The 22,090-nt window shown below is 41.1% G+C and overlaps 1 protein-coding gene across 1 annotated transcript in view; it reads left to right on the top strand.

Annotated features, from left to right (window-relative positions):
• LOC126249709 (cadherin-like and PC-esterase domain-containing protein 1) overlaps window positions 1–5,835 on the top strand; it is a 116,408-nt gene extending 110,573 nt beyond the window's left edge. Inside the window, exon 6 of the mRNA XM_049951389.1 lies at window positions 5,714–5,835. Within this exon, the coding sequence (XP_049807346.1) occupies window positions 5,714–5,812 (99 nt within the window). The 3' untranslated portion in view covers window positions 5,813–5,835. The remainder of the gene's footprint in view (window positions 1–5,713) is intronic.
• The last annotated feature ends 16,255 nt before the right edge of the window (window positions 5,836–22,090 follow it).

The following is a 22,090-nucleotide window of genomic DNA, read 5'->3' as shown; positions in this document are numbered from 1 at the left end:
AATACACACAAAGTAAAGCAGCACCTCGTAAGTGGTCATCAAATAGGTAAAAAACACCATGGAATGAAGAGCTGTCCACTTTAAGAAGAACGGTACGTAGTACGTGGCGAATTTAGCAAAGATGACTACGGAGACGAGGACGTTAGTAAAGTTTAGAAAATTACCACAGAGTACAAAGAAAGAATTATGAATCTTTAACCAAGAGTACTGAAAACATCACGTATATTACAGTTCATCATCTGGGCACAGGCACACAAACCGCTGTCTGAAAAAGTCAAATCACCCTGGTCATTTAAACCATACAAAGAGACTAAAAGGGCACCAACAGAGGCTCGAGAAAGTCAGCAGGAAACCCTCTACTGTCCCTTGTTCCAGGTGCCGTCGTTGTTTAAGAAAGTGATAATCATACTCGCCTTCTAAATCAATTGCTTACTAACTATCTTAACAGCAAAAATTCAAATGGTTCAAATGGCTCTCAGCACTATGGGACTTAACATCTGAGGTCATCAGTCGCCTAGAACTTAGAACTACTTAAACCTAACTAACCTAAGGACATCACAAACTTCCATGCCCGAGTCAGGATTCGAACCTGCGACCGTAGCGGTCGCGCGGTTCCACACTAAAGCGCCTAGAACCGCTCGGCCACTCCGGCCGGCTCTTAACAGCAATGGCGAAGTTTCTTTGATAGAGGAAGAGGTAGCTTCAGTCCTGTTCCAAGTCCTGACAACATTTATCGAGAGATCTTGTGACATGCAGTTCCACCGACGGTGGTTTACCTGTCATCTATCATTACTGAATTGCTCGAACTACACTGCATACGGAATACAAGGAAACCAGAGAGAGCAACATTTACGAGTCAGAACCGAAGTGATATAGACCGATACACATCACGAATGCTGCAGATACTGTCGAGAAGCTCCTATGTGAACATTTGCAGGCCCACAGTGAGCTTCATGTGCTGAAACCGACTCATTGTGGATTTAGAAAGCGTAAATATTGCTGACTCTATTAATAGGGTTATGTAAGTGATAAACGGATCTTCTAGGAAATATGAAGTTACTATAACCGTGGTCATCACTGGTGTAAACAAGTGTTCTATCGCTGGTAAAGCAAAGATGTGTACACAACAACACCATAGCCGGCCGCGGTGGTCTAGCGGTTCTAGGCGCTCAGTCCGGAACCGCGCGACTGCTACGGTCGCAGGTTCGAATCCTGCCTCGGGCATGGATGTGTGTAATGTCCTTAGGTTAGTTAGGTTTAAGTAGTTCTGAGTTCTAGGGGACTGATGACCACAGATGTTAAGTCCCATAGTGCTCAGAGCCATTTGAACCATTTGAACCAACAACACCATAACTGTCCATTACACAAAAATTCCTATACTCGAATTAGCAGGAATTTCTATTCACAATAGTCAGATACGTAGGTATTTAGGGTTTTATTTACACAGAAAAAAAGGTTCCGATATATGTCAGTAAGGTCACTGTCAAAGCCTGGATAACCATATAAAAGCAATCTTGGGTTGTGGCTTATAAATTTCCTTTGGCAGCAAGGAGGCAGTATTATAGTGACATCTTTATTACCACTGTTGGATTCGCAGTTGTGCAAGTAACTTGCGAAAAAACATCATAGGTGTATGGAGCGAGATGAATTTCTAAGATTAATGGAGCATTTGATACAAAATCAGTAGAAATATTTTTATTAATTTTGGTGTTTTATCCTGCCACTATAATTGTCAGGTACAGAGCTGCGTGCTATTACTTGCTGAAGGGAACATTCAGATCGTGAGGCACATCACTGCCGACAAAATTACGAACATAGTGCGATTAAATTCCTGGAGAGCTAGTGCGTAGAAAAGGCGCTCTGATAATAAGGACAACCGTCGCCGTGATTGCTAACTGTTCCCAGACATTCGCGAAAGAAAGAAACTACCCAAGTAGAGACACGATCCGTTTAGTAACAGGACATGGAATCTATGTACACTACCGGCCATTAAAATTGCTACACCAGGAAGAAATGCAGATGATAAACGGGTATTCATTAGACAAATATATTATACTAGAACTGACATGTGATTACATTTTCACGCAATTTGGGTGCATAGATCCTAAGACATCAGTACCCAGAACAACTACTTCTGGCCGTAATAACGGCCTCGGTACGTCTAGGCATAGTGTCAAACAAAGCTTGGATCACGTGTTCAGGTACAGCTGCCCATGCAGCTTCAACACGATACCACAGTTCATCAAGAGTAGTGACTGGCGTAGTGTGACGGGACAGTTGCTCGGCCACCATTGGTGAGAGATCTGGATAATGTGCTCGCCAGGGCAGCAGTCGAACATTTTCTGTATCTAGAAAGGCCCGTACAGGACCTGCAACATGCGGTCGTGCATTATCCTGCTGAAATGTAGGGTTTCGCAGGGATCGAATGAAGGGTAGAGCCACGGGTCGTAACACATCTGAAATGTAACGCCTACTGTTCAAAGCGCCGTCAATGGCAACAAGAGGTGACCGAGACGTGTAACCAATGGCGCCCCATACCATCACGCCGGGTGATACACCAGTATGGCGATGACGAATACACGCTTCCAGTGTGCGTTCACCGCGACGTCGCTAAACATGGATGCGACCATAAAGATGTAAATAGAACCTGGATTCATCCGAAAAAATGATGTTTTGCCATTCGTGCACCCAGGTTCGTCGTTGAGTACACCATCGCAGGCGCTCCTGTCTGTGATGCAGCGTCAAGGGTAACCGCAGCCATGGTCTCCGAGCTGATAGTCCATGCTGCTGCAAACGTCGTCGAACTGTTCGTGCAGATGGTTGTTGTCTTGCAAACGTCCCCATCTGTTGACTCAGGAACGAGACGTGGTTGCACGATCCGACACAGTCATGCGGATAAGATGCCTGTCATCTCGACTGCTAGTGACACGAGGCCGTTGGGATCCAGCACGGCGTTCCGTATTACCCTCCTGAACCCACCGATTCCATATTCTGCTAACAGTCATTGGATCTCGTCCAACGCGAGCAGCAGTGTCGCGATACGATAAACCACAATCGCGATAGGCTACATTCCGACCTTTATCAAAGTCGGAAACGTGATGGTACGCATTTCTCCTCCTTACACGCGGCATCATAACAACGTTTCAACAGGCAACGCCGGTCAACTGCTGTTTGTGTATGATAAATCGGTTGGAAACTTTCCTCATGTCAGCACGTTGTATGTGTCGCCACCAGCGCCAACCTTGTGTGAATACTCTGAAAAGCTAATCATTTACATATCACAGCATCGTCTTCCTGTCGGTTAAATTTCGCGTCTGTAGCATGTCATCTTCGTGGCGTAGCAATTTTAATGGCCATTAGTGTGTATAAAATATGTAAAACACTGACAGATGTGAATGTGAAACGTAAAGTGCACATGATCGTGTCGTAATACAGTGACCTCTAAACTAGAATGCTAGGGACTACAAAGATGTAGATGATAAACATAGCTGTGAATTAAGAAACCCTGATGCCTTGGCAACTACAAATAATATTGCCAATTGGATAACCCACACGAACTGCTTAGTGTCAAGGCACAAACAGATACAACTTGCTGAAGCTTGAAGCACTTATCAGGTGACCTCATTTACATTTTCGGCCATCATTAAAAACAATTATTGGTTCCCAATGGACTCATCATATACATTTTACTGTTGTTTCTAGTCTCCATTTGTATTTTGTTCTAGTGTTTGTAATTTGAACAGATATGATATTCTCTGTTAGAACAGGCAGACTCAGAAGGTAAGCAGTAAGTAACGCGCATTACATAGTTTTCTTTCGCAGCGCGGTATCATAAAACTTACCAAGTGTCAACCTCATGGGAAAGGGCGCTCGAGTGCTGCCGATTCCCAAAAGCCTCTAGTTGTACCATGACTGACGCAGAAACTTGGGTAGAGGTGTGTAAGTTTAGAATTTATTTGAGAACTAGAGAACGCTTTTTATTGTTAATCATTACTTCCTCATATATATATTTTTTTCTTTTTTTCGTTTAGTATTGTTATCGTCACTACTTCTGTTTGTATCTCAAATGGCTCTGAGCACTATGGGACTTAACATCTATGGTCATCAGTCCCCTAGAACTTAGAACTACTTAAACCTAACTAACCTAAGGACATCATACAGCACCCAGTCATCACGAGGCAGAGAAAATCCCTGACCCCGCCGGGAATCGAACCCGGGAACCCGGGCGTGGGAAGCGAGAACGCTACCGCACGACCACAAGCTGCGGACAGTTTATATCTCTCGCCTTTCATTTCTTTTACCTCTGACAATATTTGTTAATATGTAAAATGCTGGGTAGCAGTGTGGTTCACAAGCGAAGTTATACTGTAGGTCGCCATGTATCTGGATGGGTAAATCATTTCAAAGGATGGAGGAGGGCAACAACACACCAGCTCAAATGGTACCCTGCCTAGTAAATCATTATGAAGTTCAAGACAAGGTTCGGTCTGATGACAGCTTTTTCATTATATTATTGCATCAGTCTAAGAAGGATCTTATATTTCTATCAACTAGCATTGTCATGTTACGTAAGATTTGTTTAGACGAATCGATATAGGCAATCAGAGAGCATGTCAAATAAATTTACTGCTTGAATAAACGTTAATGATAATAGCTTAATATTAATGAAACTTCCCAGTAGATGAAACAGTGTGTAAGACTGGGACTCAAATCTGGGACGTGGAAGGTAGGGGAAGCGGTACTCAAATGGCTCTGAGCACTATGGGACTTAACTTCTGAGGTCATCAGTCCCCTAGAACTTAGAAATACTTAAACCTAACTATCCTAAGGACATCACACACATCCATGCCCGAGGCAGGATTCGAACCTGCGACCGTAGCGGTCGCGAGGTTCCAGACTGTAATGCCTAGAACCGCTCGGCGAAGCGGTACTGGTGAGCTGTAAGAATGTGTCGTGAAACGTGTTTGCATAGCTCAGTAGGTGGACGACTTGCCCGCGAAATGTCGCAGGTTCTAGTCCCGGCCCGACACACAGTTTTATCCTGCACACAGTTTCAAATGTGCGCACATCCTACTGTGCAGTGAAAATTTATTTTGGAACAACAATAATAATATACGGGGTGTAACGAATATAATGGCAGATATTTTTATATATGGTATTTTAATATATTTATACATCAGTGTGTGGGCTATTTTTCCACTGCGTCGAACAGTATTCTCAGTAACATGTCACAAACTTTACGACCAGATGTTTTATGCATGGTCGTAACTGCACCACTAAGTGGACTGTGAATGTCAGTACAGACTACCCATTTTGCATCCACTAGTCCACACTTTAAAATCCGACTTGTTGCCCAGGGGAAAATAAGCATTAATGGCTTGCTCTTGCCACATGCACTTGAGGCACTACTCAACTTAGAAACATACGACTTATAATAGCTCTAATTATTAGTCTACAAATGAAGTAAATAGTGATGTACTGTGTTTTGGGACACCGTCTTCAGTCGCTAATATAAATCTCTGAACTTAGACTCGTTGCACCCTATATTTACCTGAAAGAAAGAAATATTAACTAAGAGAAGCCTTATCTTACGACACTACTGTAGTATTCAGCACATGTATCTCTCCTAAAAGACACATATTAGGAAGCTGTGAAATCTTTGAACTGTCGTGTTTGCATAGCTACTGCTAAGCCTCGCCCAACTGCGTTTCAGGTGGAGCCGGCAGGTGGTGGCGGATACCACGTGACGGGGCACATCAACGCACTCTACTCCGAGATCCTCCTGAGTCGCATCTGCCGCCATGCCCCCTGACACTACACCCCGCTGTCCGCGATACTTCACTACACCGCTGTCGCACTGCTTTCACATCTTTCCAACGCTTCAGACGTCGCTATGTACATGCACATTGACCTGTGTCTACACCCAAGAAACTCTACGACCTCGATTCGTCTATACAAGTTTTCGTTTGTAAAGGTGAAGAAAGTATCCATTGTAAATAGCTTTCTCGTGTAACGCTGAAAAGTACGTGCGAGCTAAAATGACTCTTGCTCAGTCTATTCCTGTAGCTACCATAACAGGGATATTAAGATACTTATCGAAACTTTTCAGTGAAGTTCAAAGTCAAATTCCGCATTCATAATCTAAGTGTATGCCAAATAATATCTTACAGGAAACTGTCAAATTTTGCGGATACTCTCACACGATACAAAATATCTCCTGCTTATTATTCCTGGTGTCCTGAATTCAGTTTTTTCCGACTTCTCTAGGGCAAAGTACGTATTCATCAAACTGTGGAGGGTCCATATAACTGGTACAGTGAGAAACGTAACACATAAACTTGAAAAACTTTATAATGATAAATAATACGTAATTGCAGGAATGGTTTAGTTTAATAGCTAACACCGTCAGCAAATAACACTTTCTAGAATTTCAGACTCAGTATTTTTGAAAGTCTGTCCATATATTCTATTCCAGAGACTGAAAAAATTCTTAGAGACAGTTCCATGGAAATCTGTGAGCCAATTGCAGTGTAACTGCGCAAAAAGAAGCACGACTCATTGTAGCCACTTCCGTGCTGCCGCATTATATTCCAAAACCGTGCTATGCAATCGGCAGAAACTGGAGCAGGTACATCAGTAAGTCAGTAACATTTGCTATTTATCAGGAGATTTTCTTTGTGAGCTTCACATTCTTAGTACCAGTTATCCCTAGATTGATATTTATGACTTAAGTATAACCAGATTTAGAAAAAAAAAAACGGTTGGAAGATTAGGTTTTAAGAGTCCGTCTCTGATGAGGTCATTACAAACGGCTCATAGCCTCGGATTGGAGAAGAGTGTGGAAGAAAATCTGTTGTGTCCCCGTGAAAGCAACCATTCCATTATTCAGCTTAATCGATCTACATGAACCGTGGAAAACTCTAATCCCAGGTAGTCGACCAGAGATTTAGCCACGCTCCCCCCGATTGTGAACCAGTGTGTTAACAATTGCGGCGGCTTTCCCAGTCAAATGACATTGTGCCATCTTTTACAAATAAAACATCTTATCGACAAATAAGCGGGTGTTGAGCGGAAATAAATATTAATGAGACTTAAATGAAATCCTAAACTACAACAAGAAATGAAACTGTTTCAATCAATTTGAGGCATGTTTGTATGATAATTCCATTTAAGTCTATAACCACAGATGAGAAATTTCATTTGGAATAGCATGTTACTAATTCACCTACTCCAGCATTAAGCGCCCGTCTACATCTTGAGATTACTAATTACTACTACAGTGTGTATGAATGGTTGCCTTCTGTTGTATATATCTTAAGGTATCGTTCCGTTTCACTCACAAAGAAGCAAAGGACGAATCATTCCTTCTACATTTCTCGGTGAGATGTCAGGAGTTAAGCCTTAACTTCACGCTCTCAAAAGAATCTATACGTACACTGCTGAAGAATCCTCGTAATTTCCGTCCAGAAAGGGAGTACTTGGAAAATTCTGAGAGTGTTTTCCGAAAGATCCACAGAGTTTTCCCTCGACTACTCGGCCGTTAAGATTATTTTTGTATATCTCTTACATTTTTATGCCATTTAGAAAAGTCTATGACCATTACAGCCGCTCTTTATTAAGTACGAAATATTTTCTTTTTTAGTCTGCCATGTTCGTACATAATTAAGAAACATTCCAACACTTGGCGCAGTAGAGTTCTGTAAGTGATCCCTTTTGTAGATAAACTACAATTTCCTAGTATCTTGCGAATAAACCGAAGCCTAAAATTTAACTTCCTTTACCGACAATGCGGTTCCGGTGATCGTGCCAATTTATATGTCAACATATTGTAGCCTGCGAGTATTTTCTTGATGCGAGTGACTGAAGTTGTAACCTAGTAAGAATATCAGATTTATACTTCCCGTGCGGACCATCTGTTTTAATTTTCTACATTGGGAACTAGTTAGTTACGAGCCTGCCCACTAGGATACTACTTTTTGAGATATAACTGGATACTGATACAATGCTTAACCGCATAAAACTTCTGCATAAATAATTGCAGCATTTCAGAAAAGTCTGAGATCATAGCTAATAATATCCACAAAGTCATTAGCCTATAACATGGACAATTGCCTATTACGGTCTCCTTGAACTCAGAAGATATCACTTTTATATCAAGAGATTAACAAAATTTTGTGAATTCTAAACCCAAACGTTGTCACAGAAGCTTGGTATGTAGTGTTAATAGCGCAGGTTGTGTTTTATACGACCATCTCTTCGAAATCCATTCTGATTTCCGTCGAAAAAGTAATTTTATTCATGAGACATTATGTTTCAGTTCTGAATATGTCTTATAACTCTTCAGAAAAAGAAATGAATAATGTAGGTTGGTAGCTGTGTGGATAAGCTATGCTGCCTTATTTGTAGATGGATATGACTTACACCATCTTCAGCCGCTAGGGATGGATCTCCTCTCGAGATGTCTTAGGGGCATTATGATCAATAGCCAAGCAAATCCTCTTCAGAAATTCATAATGGACATCCTAGGAAAAGCACCGGAGACTTTGAGTTCCTTTCATTTCATCAACTGCTGCTTTTTTTTAAGTGCCACAAATACGAACAAATACGCCATTTATTCTTACAGCTGTACTGCTATTGACGGATGGAAACATTCGTTGAGTTTGATACGCGAAGGAAGTTTTGGAAAGAGAAAACTATTTCGGCCTTCGTTTTATTATTTTCTTTTTCTACCTCGTCAGTAATTTTTCTCCTACTGATATTTTTATAATATGATCAGATTTTTTATGCTTTCGGAGGGAACCTACGATAATATATTACAGCAGTGTATGTTACAAGTTTACACAGGATCCCAGTATCCAAGAGCGTTTTTCTTAGTATATTCGGGTTCATGTTTTGGCTGGCAGCTATTGTGGAACACCCGTTCTTTCTTGAAAAGCTTCCTGACGTTATTTGTGTCCCAGGGAATCGGGTCACCATCGTCACTAATTATTCTGTTACGTACACACATTTACTGAGTTTGATAGAGTTTCCATTGGAACTTGAACCACAGTTCTTTATGTGTTCTTTATCTGAATGAAATGATTCTTGTTGCTCTCTGGTACACTTATGATCTATTCCGTATTAATCTTACTGAGTAAGTATACTTTTCTGTTGAACCATTTTTTCACTTTTGTGACCAATTTTGTAATCAGAAATTCATTGTCACTGATTTCGGTGTCCTTGTGAACATACTTAAAATTGAAGCGGATTAAGAGAGATGACACAAGTTCTGACTCAGGACTGATGGGAAGGGAAATCGGTCTTGCCGTGTAAATGGGACCATCCCAGCACTCGCCTTAAGCGATCTACCAAAATCACGGAAAACCTAAGTCTGGACTGCCACCCTCTCGAATACTTAGTGAGATTAAAGAGCTGGTTCTGCCTCACAAGAATGATATTTTCTGAATTCGTGTTCGCTATTTGTCAATAAACCGAATTTCTTCGAGATGGTTTATAATGTTCTAACACAGTATATTTTATAAAATCTTACTGCAAATCGGCGTTAGCACTTTGAGTCTCTATTCAGCGGATCACTCCTATTTTGTTTCTTTGATACTGGTGTGACTTTCACTACTTTTCATGAAAGAAACCTGACTGGTATACAGTCAAGACCGGAGGCCTTGCTTTTATTAAGTTATCTAAGCTGCTACACTACACCGAGGATATCTGCTTCTGAGTTACTTATAATGGCGGCTGTACTTAATTAGAATTCCGGAATGTTTGGTTCGTCTTATTTGGTGAAGAAATTTCGGGAAACTGTCATTCAAAGAGACTGGATCTGCATGTTGCTAGTTAGTGTAACGTATTTCCATGATGGTTTGATATAAAAACTCAGTGTTCTATGTTTTTTCGGCTATAGGTTTTGTAACAGTTTCGTAGGATGTATGTTTTTGTCCACCATTTAACAATTTTGATTTTTCCAAAACTGTTGTGTTTTGGTTAATATATCGGTCATCTATTAACGACTGCTTCGAGAACACACGTTCTAGTGGAATGAGATTGTCTCTGAGTCTTCAGTTACTTCTGTAGATGTGTTCGGAGGCCGATAAAATATTCCTAGCACAACATTAACGTATTATTAATACCTATTATTGTTCAAACAATTTCTTATGTAGATCCAGTATCTACCTCCATTCATAAAATATCATTATCTACAGTTTATTCACTACTACGAATACACGCTCTTCCATGCTTTGGAACAAGTGTTTTCAGTAAGCAGTTACGTCTGTCCCCAAGATACCACAGCTACGAAAATCTCTTTTTCTCCAACTCTCCGTAATGGATGTGACGCGAAACAGACATTTTTTTAAAATCCTTCTCCAGCTGACTATTGCTCTCTTAATATTCTCTCATACAGGAAGAGTTTTTGGGGGTTCATATGTTTTTGAGCTCTCTGATGCACCGTTTGTTTATCGACTCTGACCTTAGGCTTTCCTGGAGGTCATCATCACTACCTCAGGATGGTAACCATTCAGTTTAACGAAATCTGACAGCTGGACGAGTCCACTCTACCGAATATTTGAGAGTAGTTCAGGTTAAAAGGTCGTCTCACCTGGTTATAGGTACACGCACTGTAAGAAATACTTGAATAAGTACGTAACATTTATGCGCCTTAATCTAAAAACAAATTTTGGAATTCTTGAGTCAAACATGTTTCGCTTCTGACGTTGTGACATTAATGACAAAACGGAATTGACTTCGGGAGGGCAAAATTAGTGTCCTTCTGTTAACTTAGACAATGTTAATTTTTTTTGTTTTTTTTGCAAAATTACGACCTTCTACTTGAACACGTCGGTGTATAAAACATTCCCACGCTATGTCAATAATAGCATGTGGCACTATTCCATTTAGAAGGCTTATCGACCTCTTAGATAATGCTTTCGGTTACCTATACCTTATAAGAAGCTTAGCTTGCCTCATGACTGTTTCCTGTAATCATGTTTCACAGCAGAAGTTCATTCTGTAATGAGAAGTATTCCTTTTGGTTTAAGTAGTTTCTTCTTCAATGTCGCTTTAGAAATTCTGTAAGTCTGTCTTTACTTCAGCAACAGCTCAAACATACCTATGAATTTTATTATTTTTGCTACGGAAGTCTGAAACACAACCTACCTCTGACCATTACGTATACAACATTAATAATTCTTAATGTGTACTGAGAAGACCACATTAACATGAATTTGCTGTAAAGAAACATTGCATTTATTGTACTTCGTCGAAGAACGGAGACACCCAGGCTCCGTATTGACAAAAGGGCCCCGCCTACTCGTTACCACCGATTTTGTTCAAATTTATAGTGTATGCAGCGCTTAACCAGAAATGAAAGTGACAGAGGAGGGCGCTCCGGATGGCGAAGAGTTTATAAAAATCATAATTTTTTACGTCGGTCGGGCGAGTCACGAGCCATTGATGTTGGCGTAGTTGCCAGGCAGTTTCTGACGCTGCGGAAAGAGCAGGGAACGGTAATCTGTGGATAGTGGAATCTAGTCGTCCTGTGGAACATCTTTTATTTCCAGTTTTTACACTGCTTACAACGCAAAAGAAACCGAAATAATGGACAGTATATTATATCTGTTAATATTTTTACAAAAAGGCATGAAAAGAAAAGGTAAAGGGAAATATAGGAAGGTTAATACATTTCGAAGACAGCATTGTACTTAAAGCGTCTACGACGGCCCTGCCCAATAACTTTCCAAGAAAGGACTGTAATTAAAGCGTACAGGACTTCGTATTCCGTTAGTTTCATTTCGACCTTTGCGCAGTCCTAGGCAGCTGCTCTTGAACAATTGGCTCCCGGTGTAAGTAAAATCAGCTCTTTGAGGCGGAAAAGAAATTTCATCCCGAGAAGACAGTATTAAACCTCATAGGATTGTAGATCACTAGCTACCCTCGCAAATAATTGACGAAGTGATGGGTAACACATGATTTGCTGCCAAACTGTGCGGCGAGGGAGAGAAACTTTTATGAATCTAAAATAAGTTTGTTTTCCCCTGGTCACTTTGAAACAACCACCTAATTTTAAAAATGCGGTGTTTACATCTTGTGCAAAATTCCGAGTCAAGTACTGCTTCCAATGATTTTGTGATGAATATCACCTTGGCACGTATAAACCATCAACTGAAAATAATGAAAGTATCTAACTCCATATCCGAAATACTCGTGTACGCCTTACAATCCCTTCCTGGAAATTTATTCCCAATCCCAAATTTTCTTTGCCTTTGATTTTCATGCCTTTTATGAAAACACTAATAAAGACAATATATTGGCCTTTATTTTGGTTTATGTGCAGTGTAAGTAACGTAAAAATTGTAAACAAAAAATAAAAAAAGTTCCTGCACAGGAAATCAAACCCACGATTCATGAATTACCGTTCTGTACTCTTTCTGTAGCGCCAACCTGTGCCGGGTAACTGCACCAACATAAATATAGCATACCTCGTCCGACAAGCACCAAAAATGCTTTTTTTTCCAAACGCTTGGGCATTTGGAGTTATCAGATCGGTCACTTTCATTTCTGGCCCAGCCTAGCATATACCATAAATTTGGACGAAATCGGTGACGACAAGGAAGCGTGGTCCCCTTGTGAGCTCTCTAACGTGATTTCCTGCTTTACAGCGTTTTGCCTGAATATATCTATGGGATCTACACATTTCTCCGCTCTACTTATTACCTTTAATAAGGCTATGAAGTAGTAAAATTAACTAAAAGCTACTGAAACGTCTCGTACAGCTACGCCATAATGGAAGTTCATCTAATAATGAAACTGCACGAGTGCAACTTCGCCTGCAGATCCAAATTGCTGTTGATCCCAAAGAATATTTACCCGTCCTTTGTCTAGGGTCAGTGTTAGAAGGGTCTAGAGGATGTTAGAATAATTTTATAGTCTGAGGAAGGACTGCATATCTTTAATACCTATACGCTGGTGAGACTAGATGACATGAATGTATTTCACATTCTCCGAAGTTTTATTTTTAGAGTCAGCAGTGTCCACTCTCTGAAAGATATTTACTTACGTCGTCATGATTTACAAGTGTCACAACATTCATCTCGTCACTTTGTTTTGGTATTAGCTTTGTATAAGAGTAAAGTTGCTTATTCATAAATGGAGCTCTTCATCTGAGAGCGCTGTGGTATCTGAATGACAATTCAGATATTTGTTAATGTGCCAAGTCTTTTGTCACTACCAACCAACGAATATTATATTATAGACCGTTATGTCATTATCATAAAACTCGCACAACAATAAGTAATTTTTAGTGGATATGTAACATTCACTTCTTTTTACTTGGAAGTCCATTTGTGAGTCACCCAATGGAATGCTCCGATTTCACACACATATTGCTTGCTGCACAACATCACGATATAGATCATCATAGGCATATGTGGAATATACGAAAGACTGAGAGAATTATACCCAGCACAAATTCAAACACATATGTAGTTAGATTTTTTATTCGTTGTTTAACTACGGCATGTTGTAGTTATACTGATGACACGATAACTCTCAGTTACAAGATATTGAGTTCCAAATTTAAAAAAAGTGAAGGCGTATCATAAAAACTAGCGCAAGTTATAATACTGAAATCTTTTGCTGATGAATAGATTAATTCCTACAAATTTAACTTAGTGTACAGCTACTACCGTGTTGTCTCACTTTAGCGTAATTAGTAGTTAATAGACACTTTCTTCTGTTAAACTTTTTAATGGGTTAGAACACTGTAATGTAATCTGTCACAAAGGCAGATACATGATCCAAGAAAATGCATATCCCAAAGAAATATTTAGCACACTATATCAGAGGAAGTTTTCAAACAGAGCTTCAAATTCTGAATTTTATCTTTTATAATGGAGCAAGCTATATTTGTAAAGATTATTTGCAATATAAATGTAACAATGAAAAATTATTTATGTATATAATTGTCTTACTGTGTATTATAAGACTACTTTCTGCAGGAATGATTGTTTGTAATGTAAAACTGTAATATCTAGAAAAAAGAGGAAGGCAGAGATGAGTATTGGTGTGAGATTTGTAAAATAGTAATGATGTTTACCACTGTATATTATTCCAGTGCATGTTTCAGACTAAGTGTACTTAACAAGCTCGCAGCTGTTATGTTCCTGGCAGCTTGCACTTGAAACTCTGACAATAAATCTTATACTTAATTTCAACTAGCTCAAATGTTTCCTGTGTAAAACGTTATGTATTAAAAAAACTGCATATTTGTATGTGATGTGTTGTACATTTCGGAGATACACAATAAATGTGTTCGTTATTTCCATTTCCTTATTATACTTTTTACTGAAATCTCTCAAGAAGAATCTCTTGCCAATACTTACTAGGCTCACAGTGGAAAATCATAATGACGTCCTCATCGTCTTAAGGAGAAAATGATGCTATGCGCTGGTGTAAACAGCTGAATATGGATGTGAGATAGGTAAAATCTGGAATTCAGGTGTTGCACTGAAAACCTAGATTCTCCACTCACATATGTCTGTAAAGCAATATATTACACTATCCGGACTAGTTCCTAACAGTATTCATTGGCTTATCCAATGGTGATAAACATGAAAATCCAGACACACTGTTTTTCATTGTTGAATTTAATTACCTATTTGGTCATTTAACTTGTAACAGATTAAAATTTACATATATAGGACTATATGAAAAATTCATGACTGAATATGATAAGCAGGTCATGGGTTTCCAAGTTTTCAATTTGAGAAATTAAATTACACACATCAAAAAAAGATTTGCATCACCCCAGTTCCCAGAACTCGTGAAGATAGACGTTGTATATGCATGATGTATCACAGACACAGTCCCTTTGACTGTTCAGAGATGTCACTAAACCCGCCCAAAGATATAAACAACCACGCATGAGCAGCGCCTATTAGATTGAAGGGTTCGACAACCGATCAGTTTCACTCATTCCACCAGGAAGGAGGTACACCGCTCGTGTTGTATGTAGCTCAACCATGCCTAGACGGTCAATACCACGGTTCGATCGCATCCGCATTATTACTTTGTGCCAGGAAGGACTCTCAACAAGGGAAGTGTACAGGCGTATCGAAGTGTACCAAAGAGATGTTATTGGGACATGGAGGAGATACAGAGAGACAGGAACAGTCAATGACATTGGTCAGGCCACCCAAGGGCTACTACTGCAGTGCATGACCACTACCTACCGATTATGGCTCGGAGGAACCCTGACAACAACGCCAGCATGTTGAATAATCCTTTTCGTGCAGTCACAGGACTTCGTATTCCGACTCAAACTGTAATAGGCTGCATGATGAGCAAATTCACTCCCAACGTCCATGACGAGGTCCATCTTTGCAACCACGACACCAGGCAGCGCGGTACAGACAGGCCCAACAACATGTCGAATGGACCGCTCAGGATTGACGTAATTTTGTCTTCACCAATGAGTGTCGCATATGCCTTCAATCAGACAATCGTCAGAGATGTGTTTGGAGGCAACCTAGTCAATCTGAACGCCTTAGACACACTGTCCAGCGAGTACAGAAGGTGGAGGTTCCCTGCTGTTTCAGGGTGGCATTATGTGAGGCCGACGTACGCCACTGGTGGCCATGGAAGTCGCCGTAACGGCTGTATGATACGTGAATGCCATCTTCCGACCGATAGTGCAACCATATCGGTAGCATATTGGCGATGCATTCGTCTTTGCGAAGGACAATCCGCGCCCTCATCGCTCACGTCTTGTGAATGACTTCCTTCGGGATAACGACATCGCTCGACTTGAGTGGCCAGCATGTTCTCCATACATGAACCCTATTGAACATGCCTGGGATAGATTGAAAAGGGCTGTTTATGGACGACGTGACCCACCAACCACTCTGATGGATCTAAGCCGAATCGCCGTTGAGGAATGGAATAACCTGGACCAACATTGCCTTAATGAACTTGTGGATAGTATGCCACGATGAATACAGGCATGCATCAATGCAAGATAACGTGCTACTGGATATTAGAGGTACCGGTGTGTAGAGCAATCTGGACCACCACCTATGAAGATCTCGCTCTATGATGGTACAGCATGCAATGTGTTGTTTTCATGAGCAATATAAAGGACGGAAATGATGTTTATGTTGATCTCTATTCCAATTTTCTGTACAGGTTCCGGAACTCTCGGAACCGAAGAGATGCATAACTTTTTTTTGATTTGTGTATTTTAAATTCACTAGTAAATTATTAACCAATAATGTTGATTACGCTTATAAATTTCTGTGTTCGATGTGGAAAAATGTTACTCATAAAGAAATTTTCAAACATAATAGCTCGATGATGTTTCGAAATGGACGAAAGTGATTATAAGTTAAAAAAGTAAATTTCTACAAAGACGCTTGGCTTCATTAAAGAATAAATGCTCAAATGTGATTCATAATGACTTAACGTTCAAACCGTTCCTAGGATGTAGAATGATGAAATTATCATTTAAATGTTAAACTGTAATCGACTTATATTTTCTTTACTAATTCCCTTGTGTCCGCTATCATATTTTTCATGCTGGTAGTTTTTCTAACCAGTCTGTCAACGCCTGAGGTTTAAAACGCTAATAACTGTGGTTAAATGTAGCGAAAGATACATTTACCTCTGTTGTCCCTCGGCTGTGTATTATTTATCAGCGACTGCACGTAAAGGGGAAAAGGCTAAGTATTTTCCTCCTACAAGCCTGTTTGGGACATCAGGTACAGAATCTTCGAAGTAGATTTCGTCAAAACATAATCACATATTTTATTTAATACCCTTCATATGAAACTGAATTGCTATCGTTTTTACCACCAACAAGACGTTATCGAAAAGGTATCTGCTATAGACGATATCAATATGTAATAGACATTTCAGAAATCACTATAATATTTGCTTAATATGAAAAGCATCGATCTTTAGGGTAGCATTTGATAACTGCGACCATTCCTAATAACAAAGCGTGAACACCAAAGATTTGTGAGAAAACTGCGAATTTCCTTCAATTGTTAAAAAACCCTGTTGTATTTATGGGCCCAAAGAAATGAGTTACATCAGAAGGAGAATATTTTAGCCTCTCCATTATATAATTTTATGATATCCCTACATGTGCAAATACACTCCTGGAAATGGAAAAAAGAACACATTGACACCGGTGTGTCAGACCCACCATACTTGCTCCGGACACTGCGAGAGGGCTATACAAGCAATGATCACACGCACGGCACAGCGGACACACCAGGAACCGCGGTGTTGGCCGTCGAATGGCGCTAGCTGCGCAGCATTTGTGCACCGCCGCCGTCAGTGTCAGCCAGTTTGCCGTGGCATACGGAGCTCCATCGCAGTCTTTAACACTGGTAGCATGCCGCGACAGCGTGGACGTGAACCGTATGTGCAGTTGACGGACTTTGAGCGAGGGCGTATAGTGGGCATGCGGGAGGCCGGGTGGACGTACCGCCGAATTGCTCAACACGTGGGGCGTGAGGTCTCCACAGTACATCGATGTTGTCGCCAGTGGTCGGCGGAAGGTGCACGTGCCCGTCGACCTGGGACCGGACCGCAGCGACGCACGGATGCACGCCAAGACCGTAGGATCCTACGCAGTGCCGTAGGGGACCGCACCGCCACTTCCCAGCAAATTAGGGACACTGTTGCTCCTGGGGTATCGGCGAGGACCATTCGCAACCGTCTCCATGAAGCTGGGCTACGGTCCCGCACACAGTTAGGCCGTCTTCCGCTCACGCCCCAACATCGTGCAGCCCGCCTCCAGTGGTGTCGCGACAGGCGTCAATGGAGGGACGAATGGAGACGTGTCGTCTTCAGCGATGAGGGTCGCTTCTGCCTTGGTGCCAATGATGGTCGTATGCGTGTTTGGCGCCGTGCAGGTGAGCGCCACAATCAGGACTGCATACGACCGAGGCACACAGGGCCAACACCCGGCATCATGGTGTGGGGAGCGATCTCCTACACTGGCCGTACACCACTGGTGATCGTCGAGGGGACACTGAATAGTGCACGGTACATCCAAACCGTCATCGAACCCATCGTTCTACCATTCCTAGACCGGCAAGGGAACTTGCTGTTCCAACAGGACAATGCACGTCCGCATGTATCCCGTGCCACCCAACGTGCTCTAGAAGGTGTAAGTCAACTACCCTGGCCAGCAAGATCTCCGGATCTGTCCCCCATTGAGCATGTTTGGGACTGGATGAAGCGTCGTCTCACGCGGTCTGCACGTCCAGCACGAACGCTGGTCCAACTGAGGCGCCAGGTGGAAATGGCATGGCAAGCCGTTCCACAGGACTACATCCAGCATCTCTACGATCGTCTCCATGGGAGAATAGCAGCCTGCATTGCTGCGAAAGGTGGATATACACTGTACTAGTGCCGACATTGTGCATGCTCTGTTGCCTGTGTCTATGTGCCTGTGGTTCTGTCAGTGTGATCATGTGATGTATCTGACCCCAGCAATGTGTCAATAAAGTTTCCCCTTCCTGGGACAATGAATTCACGGTGTTCTTATTTCAATTTCCAGGAGTGTAGAACAGAATTACAGATGTCACAGCTGCAAGTAAATGTCAGTATACGAAATATGTTATGTAAGATCGAATGCAACCGAAAGATCACCGACGGATAATTGCATTATTGTCCTATTATACTTCGCTGTTGCAAGTAACTTCTGCATGGAAAATCGCCTGCTAACACTGTGTCACACGTGTGCTTATCATGTGCAGAAACAGTTATAAGTAAGTGCTAGAATCCACATAAAAACCTTATGGAAGAATCTGTAACTGCTTTCAAGCTACTACAATATCCGCATAAAGTATGAAGTTTGTGAGTCTGAAGCCAGTGTACAGAATGCTTTAGACACGCGTAAATCCTGAATGTAATTAAATCAACTTTTAGTATACTACTAACATACCTCAGAATGAACATTTAAATCTTCAGCAGTGTGTGCACTGTTGTGTAAAATTCCTGAGCAACATTACAGTGTCGGACTTCAAGTACCCATCACGCTGCTTTGCGCTTTCAGAATATTTCCCTGCTGATAAAATATGAGTGAGAAGAAATGCTACATCAGAATCAATTAGTCGATGCGACGACCAAAACTACTGACTCAAGTAGAATGTCATGCTATCCAATGCAGGCTGAAGAAACTGATTGATGAGAAGTTCTTTACCCTAGGAAGACTGAATAACCTTCGGGAAATTCAGAGTTGGAAATCTGAGAAAAACCGTTTTGAAAAGTATACCTGAGCAATATTATTTATTTATAAGAAGTTGCGTAATTACTTTGCATTAAATGAAACACAAATAAAAACAGTTAATCTGGGTACTAGTCTTTCCATTACCTGTGCCAAAACAATAAAGTTGCAGAATCCACCTCCGAAGTTTTTCTCCGTTATGGTTGATGTGTACTTCCATCAAGCCGCGGAAGAAGACACCTTTTTCTTGAGCTTTCAATGCTTCGCATTGTGATTAAACAACAGTCAAGCTATACTACACATCTTATATACAACTTGCACATATACAGACTAACTCAGGAGAAACTGTACCTCTGAGGAAAGATAGGAGTTGATTGAACCACCGTTAAAGAATCCTCAGTTTAGTTAACGTGGGGCTTCGCTACTAGAATGTGCAATTCGTTGGAGGTGAAAACGGGTATGCTCTGACGTGTAGGCAGTGGAATTGCTTCAGAAATAGCTAAAGCTGAATTCCATTCATAACAATACGTAAAGATAACTGATCTCGCTAACGTATTAATTATAAGTCACACTGTATCACATACATACGGTGGAGAGGTGTTGAAGTCAATAGTGTGCGAATTTTCTATAGGTCACAGATGAGATATACGAAGGTTGTTCATGTTATCACTAGGCAAAGTGAATTCGTCACCAGATAGTGTTAAAAAAACTGTTCAGCTATCAACGGTTACTCACAGACTATCACTGCTTACCTTCAAAAAGTTTTGAGTCCATAGTTACCTAAAATTAATTAGAGGTTTACATATACAAAGGTGTTAGTATCACTCTGGAAATATTGTGAATGTTTACTACACTCTCAATACTACACTCTCTACACTCAGCGAATCACTGTGAAAGGAGTGACAGAGGATTTACTTCGTATTCTGCGATGTATTAGGGTCTCTTCCCGTTTGATCACGAGAAGAATGGGAGAATTTACCTAATTTTATCGGCATAACCTCCACGGGCTAGATACGTTGGAGGCTGAAGAACATTCGCAATTCCTGCTGTGGCAGACAATTAGTGAAATTTTCTTAATAGCATCAATCGATCCACCCTATATTATTCTTTATGTGCCTGCCAGGTGAGATTCTTCAACATTTCTGTGCACTCTCTCGACAGTCAGGCAAGTCTGGGGACATTCGCAACTCCTCCCCTTCGTATACAACCTATGTTCTGGTATGGTTCCCTTACATATGAGATGTGTTCAAGTATAGGCCGTAAAAGTGTTCTGTGTGCATTAAGAGAAAGTTTCATGCTTCACAACAGGCTGATATTTTGTCGAGCTCTAACTGGATTTTTGCTGCAAGGAATTATCTCGCTGGTAAGTACAGCTCCTGCGAAAAGCTTGAATTTGCCACTCATACTATTCACTAAATCATTAATGTATTACATAAACAGTAACTGCAGAATTTCACTCTCCTAGGGCACAACTGGAATCACTTCAGCTGTCTGTATGTGACTTACCATCCAGGATAATGCGCTGCGTCTTGCTTGCATGAAAATTTTCGAGCCAGTCGCAAAACTTGTTATACGTCCCATTGACGTGGTATCGATATCGGTGTGGTACTGAAACAAAACCCTAGGAACAAATACTTTTCAAAATCGAATCAATCTGATGGGCTCTGTCCAAGGCAATGAGGCTCTCACGTGTGAAGAGTGTGCTTTGAGGCTGGCGATATTGATGCTTTCGTAACACAAGCTAACTTGCGTGGACACATTGGTTCAAGATGGGTTACAATGACTGAACTCCGAACATGTGCCAGTATTGTTTTACCTACATATATTTTGGGGCGGTGGGTGGATAATAATTACAGAAAATAAATTCATCGCCGTCTTTTACAAGAGCCCGAAAACTATATTTGCAGTGAGCAAGAAAGCGATGGAGAACATACTGACTATAATTCCCAGTCTTCAAGTCCACATTATTCTTGGGTTCACTGAAAGAAAATGTTCCTACTAGCTACTTACTCAGCAGGATCAGGAACTACGATTATAAATAAAAACTTTGAGTTCTAACTGATTAATATATTGAGTAAAAGTTCACAAGCACAAACGTAGAAATATTCCTGAAAACAATAATGTATCTGAAATAAACAGCAGTATGAGCATTTCAGAGGCGACCTCGGCGATAAGTTCCAATTAAGCGGTCTTTTAGCCCTGATTTCTAATCATCAAAGTTAACTGCATGCAAGAAAAGTGGAAAATAATCTCACCACTTGCCACACGGTTTTGTCAACACTATAGGCGGCACACAAATAGTTACTCAAGTGAAATCAAAGCCGTCCGGGATGGTGTACAGTCCTCGTCAGTACACTTCCTTTCGGAACCGAAAACATGCGTGTAGTAGCAGCCCAGCTGTGACGTCATCTGAGGCAGCACATAAAGTGGCTTTTGATGATGCGGACAGAGTGATAGCTCGGTGCAAAATGTGTCATACAGACTCTCCTACCGTATTTATACACACATCGAAAAAAGTTTTACATCACCTCGGTTCCGAGAGTTCCGGAACCTGAACAGAAAATTGGAATAGAGATCGACATAGCCATCATTTCTGCCCTTTATACTGCTCCTGAAAACAACACATTGCATGCTGTACCACTATAGAGCGAGATCTTTAGAGGTGGTGGTCCAGATTGCTGTACACACCGGTACCCCTAATACTCAGTAGTAATTCCTCTTGCATTGATGTATGCCTGTATTCGTCGTGGCATACTATCCACAAATTCATCATGGTACTGTTAGTCCAGATTGCCCCAATCCCTAACGGCGATTCGGGGTAGATCCCTCAGAGTGGTTGGTGGGTCACGTCGTCCATAAAGA

This window comes from Schistocerca nitens, chromosome 3 (genome assembly GCF_023898315.1).
Source record: "Schistocerca nitens isolate TAMUIC-IGC-003100 chromosome 3, iqSchNite1.1, whole genome shotgun sequence".
NCBI lineage: Eukaryota > Metazoa > Arthropoda > Insecta > Orthoptera > Acrididae > Schistocerca > Schistocerca nitens.
The sequence above is the reverse complement of the archived record's forward strand: the minus strand, read 5'-3'. Positions and strand labels throughout refer to the sequence as shown.